The 19343-nt window shown below is 32.5% G+C and overlaps 1 protein-coding gene across 2 annotated transcripts in view; it reads right to left on the bottom strand.

Moving 5' to 3' along the window:
- Positions 1–19343, bottom strand: part of PKHD1L1_1 (Fibrocystin-L) — a 118762-nt gene that overhangs the window by 21358 nt on the left and 78061 nt on the right. Inside the window, exons 39-47 of one of the 2 annotated variants that reach the window (XM_051210365.1) lie at positions 17595–17762; positions 15602–15805; positions 14356–14566; positions 12680–12973; positions 10210–10365; positions 8027–8225; positions 7478–7686; positions 4575–5058; positions 3004–3175 (exon numbers count right to left, since the gene is read on the bottom strand). In XM_051210365.1, coding sequence (XP_051070350.1) covers positions 3004–3175; positions 4575–5058; positions 7478–7686; positions 8027–8225; positions 10210–10365; positions 12680–12973; positions 14356–14566; positions 15602–15805; positions 17595–17762 — 2097 coding nt within the window. Of the gene's footprint in view, positions 1–2683; positions 2928–3003; positions 3176–4574; positions 5059–7477; positions 7687–8026; positions 8226–10209; positions 10366–12679; positions 12974–14355; positions 14567–15601; positions 15806–17594; positions 17763–19343 lie in introns of those variants that run through there. The other variant, XM_051210366.1, reaches the window with a different exon arrangement.

Here is a 19343-nt window from a genome sequence, read left to right as displayed (position 1 = left end):
CATAAATTTATTTCAGTTAAAGCATCATTCGAAACTACCGAACATTGGATAGATTTTTCGTCGTAGCGTAGTACCCTCAACAGTATGTATCGACAGTTTCACAGTGGATCGAACTCAGGATCTTCAGGTCTTGTGATGACCGCTTGACGAACAGAACCAATGGACCGTTTTCCGATGAAACAATTCGAACTTCAATCAGTTTGTTACACAACCTACTTCAGTAGTTCATATTTTTTAAATTAAATGTCAAATAAGATCATTCTGTGACAAATCTTACCTACGAATCAATTCAATCTCTTCAAAATACCTTCAATTAAATCATATTTTCAATTTATTATACGTTTTCACTTATTTATAACACATCAGCTGGGAGTCCATGATTATCAGATATAAACATTTATTGTTTAACAAATAATCTCAAACTTTCGGATAGCTTCATAGAAATATCAATGAAAAGTTGTAACTTGCTAAGTCGACTATACTGAATATAAGGCAGTGATTCTGTAGAAAGTCCATTGAACTGTTTTATTATTTATCCGCTTGCTGTAATTTGGACATTTAATTCACAATCTAAAATTGTATGTGAGTTTGATTGAGCTCATGTCTTCACAACAATCTTTACCTATCCTCTCATTGGTAGGAAACACAGATAATCAATAATTTATCCACAATCGATCAACACTCATAAATGTTTTTTGATTGAGACCATGAATAGATGAATGTTAGACCACCATTAAAAACCTGGAAGCACTGGACGGCCATTTCGTCCTAGTATGGGACTTCTGAGAAGTGCTCACTCACGATCCCCCAAGTGGGTTTTGAACCCAGGACCTTCGGCCTCGCGCGCGAATGCTTAACCTCTAGGCCATAAATAATATCATGATCGATAATACTGTATTAACGTGTACGTTAGAGATAAACGGAAAGAGATTTTCAAAATAATTTGTTTATCATTTTAGTTCTCGTATCATGTTTACAGCCGATCATGAAATTAATTGCTTGTTAGAAATGTAAATTTTCGAAGTGGAATTCATATGTGATTAGTTACCATTTCTGTGTTGATTCATTAACGTTGTATACAAATATTATTATATTTAGTTAGATGTGAAGTTAGTTAAGTACTTGAATTCATCAGTTTCTTTGCAAATCTTCCGAGATGATTTCCAAACTTTAAACGATAATCGACAAACTAGAAGATATTGTTGGATATTATACACTTTTATATATATTCTAAGATTCAACTATTATTACGAAGTGTAATACTTCTTGTAAAACGAAAAGATTGGATTGGTTGAGGGTAGACATCAACACCACTGGATGCCGAATCAGTGGTCCAGTAGGTTAAGCGTTCGCGCGCGAGACTGAAGGCCCTGAGTCCGGATCCCGCGAACGAGATCGTGGATGCGCAGTGCTGAGGAGTCCCACAACAGGACGAAACGTCTGTCCAGTGCTTTCTGGCTTTCAATGGTGGTCTAACATCGATCAGTTCATGTTCTCAATCAAAAACGAAAAGAATTTGATCATATACACTGAGGAGTAATTTGTAATATTTTTACCGAGCTTCCATTTACTGGCTGAGGTCCAAGCACATCTCCCCATGTATTATACTTTGACCAATATAATGCATCCACTGGTCGAGATGTATCCAATACACTTACAGAACTCGAACTTGGAACAATGCAATCAGTAAAGAAGCATTTATAAAATGACACCCATAAACGATAGCTGTTGAATAATGATGGATTAACTGGGGCTTTCACTGAAGCGTTTAAAAAAGAATAAACGGAAAATAAATTATCAGAGGAAATACATAAAATTTATTCTTCATAACTTACTGTGATTACATTCGATAATATAGATTTTTACGATATTTGCTCATCCTTTATTTAATGAATGTATCAGTATACAAATATATACATCAATCAATTCATTCATTGTAGAAATTCTTTGAATAGGATTGTTTGACGTTTAATCCTTATAGAGAGAATTACACATAAACATAGAGCTGATTAGCCACTTTTGTGAAGTAATTCACAGGAAACTATATTCTTAGCTTACTTAGCTACTGATGTATGTTCCCAAATATCGTTTGTATTTTGAAGAAGGTCAATATGGTTTGTAGGCCTTAAACACATGTTATTTAGCTAAATGATGAAACACATAACTGTTGGACACTGAAAACCGTTTACCACATTATTATACTTTCTAATCAATAAACTTAATTTCTCTAATAACCTAGAAACTTTCTACTATTACCGAGAACAGTGAAATACAAGAGTAAATTATCAAAAAATTAGATGAGATTTAACTGCCGTTTAACCGAAATACCAGAAAACGTTTCTTGTGGAATTGAGAAACTCAAACAGAATCTACATGTAGACCAATAGACGAAGAATTAAAGTCAGATAGTGCGTTTTTATAAGTATATAGCTATGAATTTTTATCGATCATCCCCTGGAAAACAAGTACACCCTTCAATTTTCTATATCTCTATGTTTACCCAAAGTTTCTGCTCTGATTGGGTAGACTAGAATGTTCTACATTCCTTAGCATGTCAAGAAAGCCATGCTTTTAGATACTAAACCACGAAGGATCCATAAGCGTTCTTAAATGAGTCATAGCATGCAATTATACAGCCTATAATTCAACTTTGCGAAATTTCATTGAATAAAATGTGTATGAAAGAAAATTATAAACCGACCATTTATCAGGGTTTATGCCTGTTTTCAAAGAAAAATAAAAAAAACCAGGACCAATCGTGAGTGCGCACTGATGAGGTGTCCCACAATAGGACTAAACTGCCGTCCAGTGCTTCCAGGTTTTTCATGGTGTTCTAGCTTCGATTGACTCTTGATCTCAACTATTGAAAAATAAATATATTAATCTATGTCCATTGTACTGTCTTTATTCTCTCAACAAAATCATTTCTGTATAAAAGAAAAATATATTTGAAATAAAAACACACTAAAACTACAAAATTCACAATGGGTAAGAAGTAATTACCTAAATATTCAATATATTTCCCAGTTTCATTATAAAACACTTCACCATTATCATGTACAGATGGATCCAAAGGTTCAGCTATTGGTTGTTTAGGTGTTTGACCAGAGAGAACTTGAACCCTATCTGGTTTAACATCCATGCCCATATGACGGATTATAACATAGTCGGATTGCTTTTAATGAACATATAATATGAAATGAAATATGATAAAGTGAGAATGTATACTTTTTTAATTTATTCATTCTTAGTACACTCATATTTACTTGATAGTTGTAATTAAATCTTAGTACAGTTTATTCAACTATAGTAATGAATTAAACAATTAATGTTTAATATTCTAAAGAATAGCATAGCTCTTTTAAAGCATATCTGTGATTATTCTCTTCAAAATAATAATTAGTCCAATTGAAAATAAGACAACAATAACAACAGTCTATCACAAAGTAATCAAACTCTAAAAAATGACAAGTTCAAAATGGTTCCTTAAGCAGAATATGATTTAATCGATAAGAAAATAGCCATTTTTTGATTATTCATTTACTAGTACAGAGAATTTGTGAAGTTCAGGTAAGAAGCTGTAACTACAGGAATTCGATCCACGGGAAATAGATGTAGGGTTGCGCAAGATCATGGATTGGTTAAAGTCAGACATTAACAGTGTCAGAGACCACCACAGTGATCTAGGTGTTAAGAGTTCGTATGGGAGATCGAATGTGTTGGGTTCGATTCTCGCGTGTGGATTCGTAAGCGCCCACTGCTGAGGAGTCCGGTACTTGGACGAATCAGCTATCTAGTGCTTTCAGGTTTTCAATAGTGGTTCAGCTAAGACCAGTTCGTGATTGAATCAGAGATTAATAATTAGATCCATGAGGAACAGGGAAAAAGAATTAATACTGATTGCTTGTAAGTAATAGTTGTGATATAAAAATTTCACAGTGACCACAAATATATGTGCAACAGCACTATCTTACAATACGCTTGATGGTTAAGATGAAAACTGATTATTTCAACACCTCTGTGCGTTTGAATTAGTGGTGACAGAATAATGTATCAGCGAAGTACTAATGATAATAAGTTTCTGATACAGTGGGCCAATCAGAAGTCATCAAATAAGAAAGCCACGCGGTTTCAATTAAAAATCTCCTTAATGACCAGGAGATCGAAATGGCCAAGAACTGATTTCATTTTCTAAAGAGATGACACATATAAATGAGTATTTGTGCTTCTGCTTTGACTTTTGCTTATAGACGTTTACCTTCACTCTTGGTCTTCTCATTCAATAGCTTTTCGGAACTTGCACATGTGAAGTTTGTGTATCAGTAACAGTCTCGGACACCTCGCGTCATAATAGTGTCTACGTAGGCAAACTCTAATTTTAGGAAATTGTGCCAATAGGTTTTAAATATCGGACGTCAAAACAGCATTTAACAGTGTTTAATTTGTCCCATAGTTTTGTGGACTGTAAGTAACAAATACCAAGCTACTTTGAAGTAATAAATATTTTGTACCATGAACTTTTATATCTTTCTAAAAACCAAATAAATTAAAGCTTCATCTACGAGTTGATTTACCCTGAAATTTTCCAGGTAACCAATATAACTAAAGTTGGTAAACAATGATCTCGCGTCCCAATTGACAATATAAGTTCTGTTATTTACTAACGTAGTCATCCACCCTTGTTTGTCAGTAAGAGCTTCAGATTTGAAGGGCACTTCTTCTGTCCCACCGTCAAGTAGTGTAACAGTCATATTGCTTCCCATAAGTACTGGTGGATTTGTTTGATCAACAGCATACCTTAATGCTGTAACATCAGGTAGGCAACGAACACCTGGAACTGCGCCTTGACCAAAAGCACTCCCAAGATCACCAGCTCCTGGAGCACTTGGACCACATTTGTCAGTAGGTAAATGATTTGCTTTGCCTACGACCAAAGATCCAGGAAGTTTTGGAACATTTGGAATACCATCTGTCAATGATCCATCTACATCACGAAGACTGAAATCACCATGCCACCGAAATTCAGCTCGATTATTGGTATCCTCCCATTTCATATCTCTACAGTAAGAAGAATGAAATTATAAGAAAGATATTGAATAATCAGTTTAATATCAATTTATGGGACATGTTTATATTGCGAATATATTCCAATTTACAAAGAGAGAGACGATATTTAGATTAAAAATAGGAATATTGAGATGGTATTTTTGCTAGAGTAGGTTACATTTTGATGAAAAATGTTAAAATAAAAATTAAGACGTTGGAGATGTTAACACCAGCCGACGTTAAAAATGGTTACTTTTGTGGAGTTTTGTTCTCTGAGCTAGATGGTTTACTTATATGGATAATTTTGTTGAAAATATCAAAGAAACAGCAGATGTTAAATTACTAAAGATTATCGCTATCTCTATGTATTATAAAATAGTTTTATCGGCTATAAGTGATCTCAATAAAATATTTTGGTTTCCGATTAAGATCATAAACTGATTTATGTTAGACCAGTATTGAAAACCTGAAAGCACTGGACAGTAGTTTTGTCTTATCTTAAGACTCTTCAGCAGCGCGCACCCACGATGCCCGCTCACGGGATTCGAACTCATGGCTTTCGGCCTCGCGCACGAACGCTTAACCTCTAGACAACTGAGCCGACATCTAACGATGTTAATGTCTAACGTCAACCAATCCACGAAATTGTGCGACCACCTTCCATTGTACTGAGGAAGATACCTGTCTCTTACTGACATAGATTAGCTCCACTGGACACGGCTTCCCACTAGAACTCCGAGACTTCCCTCACGAGGCTAGTCACTAGTGAGCACACTGTTGGGTGCCGGGTGTGATCTAGAGGTTACGTGTTCTCGTGCGAGACTGAAGGCCCTGGGTCCGGATCTCGCGAGCAGGATCGTGGATGCGCACTGCTCAGGAGTCCCACAATAGAACGTAACAGACGTCCAGTGCTTCCAGGTTTTCAATGGTGGTCTAACATCAATCAGTTCATGATCTCAATCAAAAACTTAATAATCTCGACAACCCCATACTGAAAACACTTTGAATTGCGTTTACAATTATTTCATTTTAACTATAAAACATAATACTGATAATCACCGGAAAAGAGTTTATTTTCATCACCTAGAAATATAAAATACAATATGACTGACACAGTAATCTGATCATATAATGGATAGATAACAGAATACCTACTTGTCTGCTGAATAGTTTATGGGATACATGTACAATCATTGAATATAAATCTCGAAGTATTAGTGACTAGTTAATTACATGAAAGAGTAAAGCGAAAATAAAATTAGATTTAGTAACAGTTAGTCCGTTCACTAAATTTAGATAACATAATGAGAAGTCACAGTTTCTTATAAATTTGTAATATTTTGGCATAATAAATTGCAAACTAATTTCACTTAAGGTATCTTTAGGAGAAATCAGCAGATCGTACAGCACTACATAAGAATATCTTTTGCATTCATCACAAGGTTCTGACTCTTAAAGGTATATATTATGATCCGATCTCTGATTTTGATCATTCTAAGCTCGTTATCAGCCAAACTAGATGACCGGGGAAGATATGACGATATAGAAAGTTGTTTTCCAAAATGCTAAATAAGTATACACTCAAGTCTGTGTGTTGAAGATAACCTTGTGTAAATGAACACTTTACTGACTTATTACAACCATCCCGCACTTATATATGACTTATCATGAAACTTGGGGATATCATTTGGCTTGTCTTCAGAAGCCTGAAATAATAAAGTTTTCTCAATCGTAGATTTTAAATTGATGAGTCTATTGTTGGTTGAGTTTTCCTGAAATCATAATCCAATCCAATTTAGACAATCATTGAAAACCTGGGAGCATTTGATGGCCATTTCGTTCAAGTGTAGGAATCAAATCCAAACGTTTTGGTGCCACGCGTGAACGCTTAACCTCTAAATCACTGGGCCAGCATCCAATAGTGTAGAAGTTCAAATGAACAGTCTCTACAACCCTATATTGATAATTATCACCTGCTCACTGATGATTAGTTCTGAGAAGAAATTTCCGAAGTTCTAGCGAGAAGTCACAACCAGTGTATTTCAACTGTGTCGAGCATGAAAGAGTTCCCAACCAAAGACAACATAAAATGGTTGAGTAAAACCATATGGTTAGACTTGTTCACCATTAGATACCAGTTCAGTGATCTAGAGCTCAAGCGTTCACTCGTGAAATCAAAAGTCCGAGTTGCGATTCACAATTGTAGGGTTGCGGTTTCACATTCCTGAGTATTTCTATGCAAAGAAGAAACGACTCCAAGTTTCCAGTGGTTGTCTAACTGAAACCGGTTCATAGTTTCAGTAAAACTATACTACTCTGTTTAATGATAAGTGTATTCAATTCAATCATCTTTAATTCAATAAGTCACAATAGTTTTCATTATATTTACATAAAAATTCAGTAAAGTAAACTAAGTAATACCAAAACTCACTTAAATAAATATTCATATCCACCACAAAGTTTTCTACATTGACATGTAATTACAGTTCCATGAATCGCTGTGCAATTTTGACTATTGAAATTTTTCATTACCATATTTTCAATAGTTAAACCAGGTGCCCATGGCAAAATAACTGCTCTAGTATGACAGTCAGAAGTTCCATTATTAAGATCAGGTTCATAACCAACAATTGTACTATTCTGTTAGATTGAATATTCAAAAATATATAGTTGAAATAGAATAAGAGTAAGTAAGAATATAATTTTTAAATGAAAGTTTAGGAGCTATTGAAAGGTTATTTTATTACATATATTTAGTTAATTAGACTTACATCTACAAAACATAACTAATTCTCAGCTAGTAGAGACCTATAAGTATTTTTTTATTACAGGAAGGTTGTTTCATAAAAAGTAAATAACTAATACATGATTTTATCTTTCTTACTTCAAAAATGTTCATTGAATAAGTTGTAGACCCAAAACGTTGATAGAAAAGCATATTCTTATATTAGTGACATCCGGCTTAATTTATCATACTTACCCTATACAAAGGACCAGTTGTCGGATCATATAAATTTCCATTCATAAGACGTTTTCCTTCTATTGCTGCCTCGTCATTATTCACTAATAACATATCTTCAAATTGTACACCACCACAATTAACACACTCTGGTCCTTTATTATTATTCCATGCAGTAAGTTTGCGGAATACAGCCTTATCCCATTTCGTTGTTCCACAACTGAAATAATAAATATTTAATTTAAAAAATGTCATTGCTTTATTGGTGAATAATTTAAAAAAGAATCTTAGCCAATAAGCATAGATGGATAGTGACTAGCAGTGGAATATAGAATCGCGTTTCATCCTATTTGGGACGCGTTAGCTGGATGTGCCTGCATCCCACAGTTGATGTTCACTTCACAACTCTAAACCAGTACCGTTCGCTTCAAAGGCTATCACGTTATCCACTAAGCTACTAAGTACAGATAGCCACTAGCTTTTACAATAGGCTGGCGTCGAATTCATTTTTGTACTGTTTGTCTGCATCTTTCCACTGACGAGTCCCAAAATAGGACGAAGCGCGCGTCCTGAATTCCACTGATAGCCACCATCTAACTTTGCTTATAATGCTTGTAACCTAAGGCAATATCTAGGAAACCCATACACCATGCACATATGCCAATCGCAGTCCTAAACATCAATGTGAAGATTCAAACAACCAATATAAAAGTCTAAACTAATTTTTGTTAGAACTCATAAACCTCTGTGTTAATGACCTTGTGATTTTTCATTTTAAAATATCGAAGTACAGAGGGTTAATTCATCTACTTAGATTGAAGTGTTAATCACTCAATTGCATACTGGTTCATTTACTCGAATTTCAGTAGAGTTTTCATATTTTTGGCATTTAGTGGTTGTATCAGTCTTATTTAGTCATCGCTGGTAGAGTGGGGGTACATAATGATATGGCAAAAGACAGATAGTATTTAGATGTACAGTACAGAAGAACGACGCATATATTGCAATTTGGCAGGAGATTGTTAAGATTGGAAGTCCTCATAGCCAAAACGATTAGAAATTAGTGCATCAACTTATTGTAAATTTTTTTATGATAAATCCCAAAATACATTATTGAATTTCGTGGGTAAACAGTTACTTTAATACATCCTCACATATTTTTGTTTATATGTAATATGTATACGGCTAGCAACAAATACCAGGATGCTTGTTTCATCCCGTTCTTGACTTATCAGCTAGACATACATACATTAGCGTTAATTTTCACATTCGAACTCGAACTCAATGCTTTTCGTACCAAATACCGACGTGCTATCTACCGAACTACTGAGTCAGTGTATCTATTAATTTGTTCAACGGGTACGAAAACACGAACAATGGTTCGTGATTTCTAGTTGTTGTTATTCAAGATAGCAGCTGATCACTTACCATTGTTATACATGCATCATGAACAGATCGAAGCATTTAACACCAGTATTCAGGTAAATCCAAATGACCAGTCCCAAATAGGACGAAACGCACTTTCTGAACAACACTACTAACCACATAACATATATATTGAATTTAGTGGCTAAGGTTTATGACTAGACAATTCATTCAGGATGCGCATAAAGCGACAGAGATTGATCAGTTGCAATCTTAAAATCTTAACAGTGGAAAATTTCAGACCCTTGCTAGAAATACTATGTGATAATAAAGACTTCTGAACTGATAGAACGTAAAGCATCATAACTAATCTCCTAACTCATTCGTGATTTTCTTTAATTATTAAAAAACTGTTTAAAATAAATATCAAGATTTCGAATTGACTTAACACATAGTTTAATATAATTCATACTTTGGTTTTCAAGTATATTCAGTGAGACTAAAATTTATGGACAACCTTTGAGTGACGTTAAAGTGACCTTTAGAGTGTCCACCTAATAACTAGGACCAAATGAGGATTATAAACCAGTGTGAGGAATTAGAATTATGATTTACAGTTGATGGTTAGGGTTAGGAATTAGATTTAGGGTTTTCATCACGGACTGATATCAGCTATATTGCCAAAACTCTATCCAAATGGATGAGTGAATTTTGAGCCCATGTCCGAGACCTGTTATCTTATAACTATTTGGTTCGTCCATAAATTATAGTCTCGCCGTCATTTTGAATATTACAAAATAAAACTATAGAGAATTTTCACGATTTATTGTATCACTTACGTTCCAGTTTTTGTTGGGAAAAAACTCTCATGAATCCATAATGCAAACCATCCATTACTATGCGCTGTATTATTTTCAAATATTCCTAAAGGAATTTTACGTGGACAAATGCTTGTGGTGGTTGATGGTCCACTTGGATTTTCTAACATACGATACCTGACAGATATTTGGCAACAAAAAATTGGATATATCACATTATTGACTATGATTTAATAATATAATTACTTTTCGACAGCTCCGCCTGCAGGGCTACTACCGGTCCCGTGCCCTGACATAGGAGAAAGGTTGGGCATGGGGTTAGCGACCCCATCCCGTAGAAAATTAACTCGTTAACCAGAAAAAATAACTTAAGCCATTTAAGTAGGTAAGTTAATAGATACATAGGAATACTCTTGTTGAGATTAAGAATAATTCAAATGACATCAATTTTTTCTTTGTAATTCGACCCACTAAAGATACTTATTCATTGAAGAATGAATTTTAAACAATAATATTGGTGAATTGAAACTTGTATTTTAAAAGATTTGCCTAATTTTGACACACTACTTAATTTATTTCCACTAATTGGTAATATTCTCATATAACAGTTGTGCATTGAGTACACGTAGTGATTTACTCATTCAGTAATACTTTGAAAGGTTTAAATTCTATCCGACTATGTAATTAACAGTATGATTAACCTATTGATGCTATATATTATTTTGAGTCTTGTATTCTTGTTGCATTTGTTATTTTTTATAAGCGTAGAATATGTGCAGAGAAATTCCGTACTTTGTTTTCAAGATCTAAAATATGACCCAATAGTTAGGAATGAATCATCTGACTGTTCATTTGTTCGGTGATAATCAGTCATTCGCTAAATAATAGTATACTAAGACATGGAGAAATATTTTTTATTACTTTCATTGTAGTCAATGTGACTACAGTTGATGATGGGACCTTCATTTGTATAATAAAACATTCAAGTTATTATATATTACATTTCTCAGAAGAAATGATGTAACCTGCCAGTAGTGCATCTTTAGAAGCCTACTTGAATAGGACAATATATTAATATTTTAAGTTAGAAATTTGGTTTCAAAGGAAAGCTTTACTACGGAAAAATTAGAACAAAAATAAGCTAAAAAGGAAGTGTCTGCCTTCCAATATCTGGTTATGAATATTGTGTTGAGCATTCTGTAAGTTTTAAAGGTAATACATCCGGGAAATATTCATTTATCGACTGGTGTTCACTAGTGGTTGTTATCAGACAGAGTATTGATTGGATAACATTTGAACTCATTTGTCTACGAATGAGTCTGTTTCTGATCTAAATGATATGATATTCACTTAAGAATACAAGGATTGACTAATACTCGTTACGTATAATCAATTTACGTTTAGTCTGAAAGCAGGTAGACTGAAAGAAGAATACAGAAAGTATCTTCATGCTTTATTGATCATATCACGCAGAATGTTTATCTCCAAGGCTCGAAAACCTACCTAAGCTGGATTATTTACCACTTATTTGATATGTAGACATAAGATCTAATAGTAAAAATAATCAGTAAACAGTATAGTCCTCTTCAACTAAGATTTTTAAAGTTCATCGTATTTAAGAAGCTCAACCCTAACTTCTATGCCTCAAGACATTACTGATTCACCTTCAAATGAAGTACATTTACTAAGTTCCAAATGATTATAACTATTATTCTGCATAAATAAATTTTGTTAAACATTAATAAAAGCTTTCGATCCATTTACTCATAAATGTTTGCTTAAAATTTCATTTTTATCTAAACTTATGAAAAGAAATTCGTTTGATATCAAATATCATCTGTCATTAAGTTCTCATAGTAAAAATACAATCATTGTTTTAATCAACAATGACTTTTAACTTTGTTACATTACTAAGCTAAGTTTTTTTATTTGAATTTACTTGAACGTATAGTGGAAATCATTGTTCTACAAAAGAAATACTGAACATTATTTGTAACAAACTTACAATGATTAGTTACTATAATTATTTCAATTAACACAAAATGTCCATTGGAATCATAAACTAATCAGTTGTCTAAAGGTTAAGGGTTCGAATCCAGGGTGAGGGTATCATGGGTGCACACTGCTGGGGAATCCCACAATAGGACGAAACGGTCGTCCAGTCCTTCTAGGTTCCCAATGGCAGTCTAACATCAATCGGTTCATGATCTCAATCAAAAACTTAATAATCTCCACAACCCTATACTGATAATTATCATGTGCTCACTAGTGACTAGCTTCGTGAGGGAATTCTGGGAGTTCTAGTGAGAAGCCGTGACCAATGGAGCTAATCTGTGTTGGATAGAAACAGGTATCTATCTCAGTATAATCTGAGTTGGATAATCATTCAAAACTTGATAACATTTCATAATTGTCTCGTCCTAGTTTAGGACTCTTCAGTCAATAATCTACACAAATAACATATTAATAAAAAAGGATCATTTAAAATTACCAAAATCCAAAATGTGTTCCACTTGCAGCAACATTATGTTGTACTGTATTATTTGGTTGTGTAATCCAAAATGCCGCTGGTACTACATCATCATTTAATAGACTACTGGTACGTTTAACATGTACAAATAGATTATATTGAATTAAATTTCCATGTTCAATACCATCTTCTAAGAAAAATGCACCACCCATTACATCATAAACTACATTATTTTCTATCAATACTTCATGTGTATTATGAATATTAATAGCACGATTAAAAGTTTTATGTATAGAACAACCACGTACATAAGACCTGAAAATGAAACAATTAACTTGTATAATTAATTATATACTGAAATAAAGTGTACACATTAAATTAAACAGAAAAAATAGTTGGGGAGTATTTTGACGATATTAACGGTTTTTATCTTGTCTTTAATGATTAATAGAACACTTGGATGAATTAAATGGTGCAAAGAAACATTTGTGATCATGAGGTTCATTTCAAAATGTCATCAGAGTAAACGTTCATGAACAGAAATCCTAGTGACTATATTATATTTGGAATTTAAACTATAAATCATGCGCAAAATATCCACTCAAGATGGTTATGACAACAATATATATATTTATTTAGTTAATGATGAAACAAAATATATGGAATGTTCAATGAATAAGCAAAGGTTATTCTCTGCTACCCACTGTTATAATTTCACCGATATTCTTTCGTTTGTGTCATGAAATCTTAAGATTTTTAGTTCGACAGCAGACGAACTTTAAATTTGAAACTAAATTAGAATGCAATGAATATATACGAAGTCATCCTATTAAAAGTAATTAAAACTATGGAAAGATACTTATTAGTTCATTTTTAATAGTTGTATGAATATTCCCATTGATGTTTAGAACTGCAGTTGATCAGTCACTTTTAGTACATATATATCCTGTACAAAATCCCTCCATTTTGCTATTAAGTCCTAAGGCTTATTTAAGCATAGATAGATGAGCATTTCTATCTATTTAGGGCTCATCGGTTGTATACACCCGCATTCCATTTTTGATATTCGTTTCACCATTCAACTCCGTGTATGAGAAACTTGTTAACAATCCTTGATCTTATCACCATCATTTTTTGTTTGGTCTTTTTGTGTATTAGATATATTACTTATTTGTATTCAGTAATCTATTTTGTTGTCAATCATTTTTGAAAATATACCTCTTAAGGTCTCTTCACATGAATTTACGACATGTAATCTTCTTATAATTGCCATTGCGTTCGCTTAACAATATTAATAGTTCTTTTCTACCTCATGTATATTCACTGAACATTTATGATCAAAGGTACTGGATTCGAATCCTGAAGTGAAAATCAACATTGGATTCGGGTATATTCAACTGATGCAACTCCGATTCGGAATCCCAATGCTAGTCACTTTCCAACTCTCTTTAAAAGTGTATTACTTTTGCCATACATTTTTCTATTAAAAGTAAATATTGAAGATAAATCCTTAGCTGTAATTCGGAAGTTTGTTTGTAGCTCAATAATTTACGCTGAATCCTCAAATAAATTTAAGAATACTATAATTTGAAAGTTCTATTCTATGTAGTAAGTAGCATTAACTTTATAAGTAGTAATGTTTTATCCAATCAAATTAACCTATTTTTTATAAATAATAAAACGTATAATGAATTTACCCATTCATTAAGCCATTTAAATGAAAATGTATGGGATATCGACCAAGACGATAGGCTTGACCCATAAAATAAAATTCAGTATGTGATATATAAACATTAACTGCACCACTATCTACGAATGGACCACCAATATGTACATGTCCTCCATATTCATTTGCACCCAATTGTTCATCTGGACTACCTATTATACATGTATGAGTTGCAAATTGATCTAAAATATAAAAGAAGAAATATTTAGACTGATTTTTAGAAAGAATATCAACATGTTAACCGCTTAACAGATTCAAGTCAGTAGCTTACTGAAATGAATAAATTTAATGAGTAAGTAACTTCATAATTCGGTCCTACAATCTATTTTCAAAGATAGAAACCTTTAATTAGAGATGATTTTTAAAAGTATTAAACTCCATTTATTTGTTACTATTTGAACTGGAGTGTCATTAAAAGTCAAAAATCAATGAACATTTTTATTAGGATGATTTTGGGCATTTTATAATGAACATGAAACGTTTAGATCACTTAGTCAAAATCATAACACAAGTCATGTATTAATTAATATGATAGGACTCTACCAATTATCATCGACTAATGCTAAGCCGGACAATCGTGATTGTACAACTAGTCTCTATGTTAAAACGACATTTAATTTCAAATGATCTCATCAATTGAAATGAAATACATCATTGATTAGTTCATTTTCAGTTTTACAATATTAAACAGACTCTTTCTGGCATTAGTATTTGATATAACTTATTTATGGGAAATCTAGCCAACAGACAAATACACTGCATAGGGTATAAACAAATTTGCCTTAAATTCTCATTAGTTTAACAGACATGATCCCATGGTAATCGCTTGTCTATGGAAGTGTATTCGGTCAATATTAAGATGAGTTAATCTTAAATGATGTAAAACAGACTTTTGTACAAATTTATCGAAATAATCTTGTATAAACTATTAATGTGTTGTTGTGTGGAATTTATGAAGCGTGTTTTATTCTAATTGAGATTCGTCAGCTAGATATTAATGTTCCATCCGGGACTCGAACGCATGACATAAAAATTCAGAATTAAGTAATTATATCGAAACAATCCATAGAAATTAAGCTATTCTAAGGGAACTGTAGAATTTTTAAATTCGTATAGATTATACAGTAAACCAAAACTTTTAACATTACAAAATAAAAACAGCCACATCATATACATATTTTATAAGAACCAATCAATCCAACAACAAAAAATCATACCTGTACTAAAATCACTTGGACATTTTGGTACACTTGATGAGACAACTGGTTCTTCTGTTCCACGTATTAAAATATTTCTACTTAATAAACCTACTTCAGCAGCGAAATTTCCAATAACACCATTTGAATAAATTTTTTTCACTGATAACTTTTTATAAGCTAATGGTGAAACCAACGTAATTGTAAGATTATCTGCTGACATTTCTAAACAAAAAGGTATATAAAAAGAAATGAATGATGGATCTTTCTTCCACTGAACTAATGAGTTTCGTAAAAGTTCTTGGGGAAAAAGTTAAAAGCTTGATTAGGTTTACAAATATAATTGTTACATATTTTTACTTATTGTCAGTAACAGTAAATTCGCTTGTTCTGTTTGTCACTCAATTGTCAGTTCATACAAATTCCCTTTATACAAAACCTCCGTTCAAAATACATTCAAAAGAGTTATCATCAAACAAATGTTTAATCAATACTCAACCAAAATATGTGAACTAAATCAAACTATGTAGCCATTTAGGGACTACCTCTGGGTAACCAAAGAATAACTACCCAAGTCTCATATTCTCCATTTTTCATCCTATTCTATCAATAATAGGAATATTTTTTTGAGTTGAACGCTTAACCTTTAAACTGTTGAGCTGGTATGCGATGTCATGAATTGGTCAAAGTTAAACATACATAGCAATGGATTCCTGATCAGTGGTCTATAATTGTTTTTTAATGTAAAGTAAAAATCATCAGATATCGTAGGATAACGTTGGTATTTCTCATTATTTTGTCTGTACAGAATTCTTCACATTCACAATCGTTTTACAGGTAAATTTTAGTTTTACATACATAGGTTGACAAAAAACATTTGGGAATAAATATTTATGAATACTTCCTATCGGCAGATGACCTTGGTTTATACAGGAGAAGGCATAAGTGATAAGATTCAGAATTTAACCAATATAGGATTTTCTTTGAATGATCTTTATTATTGCATACGATAGAAATGTCATTAAGAATTGATAAGACGCTTTGCATCAGAATATTAATAAATGGACGCAAAGTGTGTGTGTGTGTGTGGGAAGGGGTAATATCATTACAATAATCGATAATTCGGTGCCAACCATGTATTTTTATACTTACAATGTTTCCATACAAGCTTCTTAGTCGACTTTTCTAACATCTTGGAATTGGAACTGTTTCACCTGTTTCTGTCGTCAGCTACACTAAGCATTTTTTTTTAGTATAATCGATAAAATATGAACACAATGACTCATATCTGAATTTCGTATTTGCTAATACCTCAGAATTTCACAGATCCCTTGATGGAAATCACGAAAAGCCAACAATAGCATACTAACCGCTTGAAACTTTTCGAATTTCGATAAGCTTTTATTGACTTATAATCGGATCATAATCAAAGTTGATGTTAAGCATTCAACTGATTTCCAATACTTGATTCTTAATCTGATCACTATTTTACAATAACAAGTATTAAAATTAAGTACAATGAATACAGTCGTCTAAAACTAGAGTACTTCAATATTGAATTTCTTTTCTTTGTGATGAAAACTTTCTAGGTGAGAAATTTCAAAGTATCTTTTAGGTTCTAATCAATAATCTGATCTAGTGAGCAGTTAACATTATATCCATCTACCAATCAACATTTTATTCACTGGTTCAGAGAATTACAAATCTAGTGTTTTCACAAAATTCCGTATTAAGATAACACTATGATGATGATGATGATTAATGTAAAAACAAACCTGAAATACAATTAAGTTATGAGTTAATTACACTACTGATTGTGGTATGAGATTTAAGTAATAAAGAAGTTTTATAAAAACTTTTCGGGTTAATTATGATAATAATTTAAAAAAACATTCTTCATTAAATCAAATAATGAAGAATTCAATGAAAAAGTTACTAAATAATTGGATAGTGAATTTTATGAAGAGTAATAATCAGTGTTAATCTAAATTTATTACATAATTCATCAAGTTACCTTGAATGATATGTTCTTCAGATTCATTATGTGATGATTTTCCTCCAGTAGACGTAATAATAATATGTTCTCCAGGTTGCCAGTCAACTGGATGTTCTAGTATTAGTTTATTTGTACCAGGTTCAGCTGTTTTTGCTAATCGTGTCCATGTAATAATTCTTGGTTTACCTAAAATATGAAAAGAGAAACATTGATATAGATATTATTTTATTTTAATTAAATAGAAATTGTTTTAAAATAAAACCGTACATGTACTTCTCTGGGTAAATTATATAGAATATATATGAAGCTGAATTATATTATCGGTTAATAATCTCTACGGTACTTAATCTTTCAGCCTAGTTAATCATCATATATGTTTATCATTGTAATCGCAGTACATCAACATGCATATGATAGTGACTATTTCAAGACAATCTAAACAGGATGAACATATGACAATAAATACTGATTAAAATTCTATTCGGAATATTAACAACTGCCTGATTGAAAACCATACTAATAACAATGTAAATATTGTATATGGATTTAACTTATAATTGGTTACCTGGACTCAATAGCTTGGTGGATAATTCATTGACATTTGAAGTGAAAAGTACTGGTTTTTGGTTGTCATTTGAACATTAACACTAGGATGCAGACACAGTTAGTTGATGATTCCCAAATAGGACGAAACACAAGTCTTGAATTTGATCGCAAGCCATAATTTATCTATTCTGAACGTAAATTCATCTAAGGTGCTCACTATATGTCACTAATTATATGTTCTTAATGTACGCTCATTCTAACGTTCTTAGTTGAAATTATTTTCAGGCAAGGAAAGTGATATGACGGGATTAAACGAGTAAAATTTGATCCGTGTGAAAATCGATAACTATGACATCGCAACTAAATATTATGGCAATTTATTGACCAATCCATATTAACTACAGTTCAGTTCAATTAATACAAATCTGACTATACAGTCATTACATAAAAAGTAGTGTATTTATACATCATAATGATTTATTTTAGGATTCAAATAAATCTTTATCACTATTCTTTGTTCTTCACTAGACGTTGTTGGGGTGAAGGTTTTAATATCAACCATAAGCTAGTTAAGTGTTCAGCAGAAACAGTCAGTGATAAATATAACAGTTCTTTAAAAAATGGGATACCATTATATGTACATGAGTACATGTTCCCTTCAATCTTTAACCTAACTAGAACAAAGTAATCACTTCCCCCTGATATTATCGAATCTTATTCATGTTATAGTTAACGAGTACGTTAAACATACAGAACTAGTTTATAGAATCCCAATATTCTGGGTTTTAACTTAAATAAGACATCCTTTTCATAAAGGAAGTCAGGAATAATATAAACTGGAAAAACGATATAGTATATTGAATGGTTTATAGATATTGTTGAAATTAATAGTTCCTATAATGAACTGATAATAGCTAAGCAACCACTGGAAGCCAAGAGGCACTGGAGAGCTATTTCGTTCTAATAAGTAACCTCTTATCAAGGAGAATCTATGACCTCATCGATACTCAAACTCAGAGCCTGCAGATCTTTCAGCAGCCACTGAGCTGGTATTCGATAATTCACTTCAACTAATTCATAATATCGCGCTACCATCGTATTGGTGATATATGTCTCATTTCCGACGTGGTTGGACTACGCTCGTCATGACTTCTCACTAGAGCCCAGTAGTGTACCTGTAGAAAGTATTCATTAGTGAGTACATTATTACTACTTTTTTAA

Source organism: Schistosoma haematobium, chromosome ZW, assembly GCF_000699445.3.
Source record: "Schistosoma haematobium chromosome ZW, whole genome shotgun sequence".
Classification (NCBI taxonomy): Eukaryota; Metazoa; Platyhelminthes; class Trematoda; order Strigeidida; family Schistosomatidae; genus Schistosoma; species Schistosoma haematobium.
This window is presented reverse-complemented; position numbering and strand designations above follow the sequence as displayed.